This window comes from Miscanthus floridulus, chromosome 2, assembly GCF_019320115.1.
Source record: "Miscanthus floridulus cultivar M001 chromosome 2, ASM1932011v1, whole genome shotgun sequence".
NCBI lineage: Eukaryota > Viridiplantae > Streptophyta > Magnoliopsida > Poales > Poaceae > Miscanthus > Miscanthus floridulus.
This window is the reverse complement of record NC_089581.1, coordinates 123,123,431-123,126,048: the sequence shown is the minus strand read 5'-3', so window position 1 is coordinate 123,126,048 and position 2,618 is coordinate 123,123,431. Positions and strand designations below refer to the sequence as shown.

Below are 2,618 nucleotides of genomic sequence, written 5' to 3'. Positions count from 1 at the left end.
TGTAATCTGGATGTTGCATATGTTTCAACTGTTTGAGTCTTATGTTGCAGTAAGTGTTTTCAAGTTGCATGTTGTAAGTGTTTTATCTAGATGTTGCATATGTTTCATACATATGTTGTAAGTGTATGTTCCATATGTTTTATTTGTTGCATGCGTATGTTGCATTTAAGTATTTTATATTGTACATCTTTCACGTTGTTCCGAAAGTTAAGGGTCGTGGGTGGGGAGTGATGGTGGCACGGCGTGGACACCGAGGAATGGGGCGTGGCGAGCGGGGGCTGATGGGACGGGGCATGATGGGGGCAGGGTGCGAGTGTGGGGTGGGGCGAATGGCCTCGAATCGAGATGGAATGGGCGGGCTAGGAGTGTGAGGCGAGTCCTCCGGACACAGCGCGGGGTGCACGTGCGGAGCCAAAAAAAAAAAAAAAAAAAAAAAATCAGCGAACGAGGCCAGTCTGCATAGGCATCGGACCGGTCATCCGGCCGCTAGCACCTCCGTCTTCTTAAATTTGACTTTATCCTTGAAACAGAAGGCAATGGACGAGTTCAGTAAGTTATGCGCGTCGATTTCCCTTTGAGGGGCACAAACTTTTTTCAAAGATAAAGAAAGCTTTATTTCCAGTGGAAGGACACAGACTACAGCTTATTGACAGTGACACCACCAGCACACGCGCAGTGAAAATCACGAAGCAGACCCTTTTGCTCACTTGGGACCATTGATTGGCTTTGAGAACGACCCATAGGTGACGCTGAACTCAACGAACTTGTCCGCATCAGGGATCGCGTCCACCACGGCCGGGTGGGTGCAGAGCCGATCGGCCCAGGCCACCAGGTTCGGAACCTTCGCCTTGTCCAGGAGAGTGACCCCGGCGATCTTCTCCACCGCCTTCACCCAGCCGACATACGACACCAGAGCGATGTCCAGGTACCCGACGCTGTCGCCGCCGAAGTAGTGCTTCCCCTGGCTGAGCTTCACGAAAGCCTCCTCTAAGAGCTGCAGGGCGGCGGACAGCTGCTCCGCCGCTTCGTCCTTACCCCCGTCATCCATTCCCCTGAGAGTGCGGATCGCCGGAGGGAGCTGCGTGAGTGTCAACCAGCCAGAGCATGATTAGTCTCACTCTAACACCATTATAAATTGGTACTGAAAACTGATCAGAATTGGTCAGAGAAAGAGCTCGATCGACTAGCTAGTTTTGCCTTACCTTGTCATCGACGTACTGTGCCCAGAACCGCTGGACCGCACGGGTGTAAGCGTCGGCGGGGAGGAAGGCCGGCACGTCGTCGGAGGACCAGACCTCGTCGATGTACTGGACGATGATGAGAGACTCGGAGATGGGCTTGCCGTGGTGGAGCAGGACGGGGACCTTCTTGTGCACCGGGTTGGACCTGAGCAGCAGCTCGCTCTTCTTGCCCACCACCTCCTCCACGAGCTCGTACTTGACGCCTTTCAGCTTCAGCGCGATCAGGACGCGGATCACGAACGGGCTCGGCCATAGGCCGATCACACGCACGGCCTCTGCCTCTGACATTTTTGTGGTTCGAGTTCTTGGCCTAGTGCAGTTGTGACTGAGGAGAAGTTTGCTGCATGTAATAGTTGTATGTGGATATTCTTTTCCTTTTCTCTGTCCGGGCTATCTAGACGTCCTTGCATGCGTCATGTTCCGGACAGCTGCCTCTTTCTTCAGCGTCTCGTCAAGTCGTCGTACCTTGAGTTTCGAGCTGATGTGATCGCTTTCGTCATCGAAGCTGCTGTGTGTTGGATTTTATACGGCCGATCAGTTTTAAAGATCTTCACTTTGCCAATTAGCCAGCCGTTTCCTAACCATAAAGACAGAAAGATAGAACGAATTGATTTAGAGGTAAGAGAAAGCACAGTCAATTGCAGAGTGACAGTTTCATAAAAAAAAGAATTACAGTGACACATAATGACACATTTTTTCTCCTTTTCTATAAGCTAACCCTTCCGTCCCATACATCAAACTTTCTTAAGTTTGCTTAAATTTGTAAAAAAATATTATCATCATTTGTATCTCTAAATAAGTTTATTATAAAATATAATTAACGATTTATCTAATGATACTAATTATGTGTCATAAGTATTATATTTGTTCAAGTTGAAAGTGCTCCACTTCTTGGAAAGTAACCATGACACTTTTTGTAGGAAGAGAGTAGACTAGAAGGATGACATACACTACTGTCCAGGATTGGAATGCTCATGAACGGTTGTATCGTATTGCTTTCTGTTACCATTTTTCTTTTTTGTTTCACCATTACTGAGCTTGTTTTTTTTTGTATATATAATTTAAGTTTAAGTCATGACACAGCATAGAAATGGATATGCGGTGTTCCATGCTTGTCGCCAAACGTTGCTCCCTCCGTTCTCAAGTTATAAGTCGCTTTGATTTTTTGGTTCATCCATTTTGCTATGTATCTAGACATATTAGTATATCTAGATGCATAACAAAATAGATGAACCAAAAAAGTCAAAGCGACTTATAATTTGGAATGGAGGGAATACAAAATACTTAAAACATTTTATTTTACCCCAAATCAAATTCCTCTAACTTTGACTAATTTATAGAAAAATACCCTAGTATCCGGAGCATTAATTAGTAATT

At 46.2% G+C, this 2,618-nt stretch overlaps 1 protein-coding gene across 1 annotated transcript; it reads right to left on the bottom strand.

Annotated features, from left to right (window-relative positions):
• Positions 1-589: 589 nt before the first annotated feature.
• LOC136539547 (glutathione S-transferase U17-like) lies at positions 590-1,591 on the bottom strand. Its single transcript, XM_066531512.1, has 2 exons — positions 1,203-1,591; positions 590-1,078 (listed from the first exon to the last, which is right to left on the bottom strand). Exons 1-2 carry the CDS (start codon positions 1,527-1,529, stop codon positions 704-706), a joined length of 702 nt encoding a protein of 233 aa, XP_066387609.1. The 5' UTR covers positions 1,530-1,591; the 3' UTR covers positions 590-703.
• Positions 1,592-2,618: the final 1,027 nt, after the last annotated feature.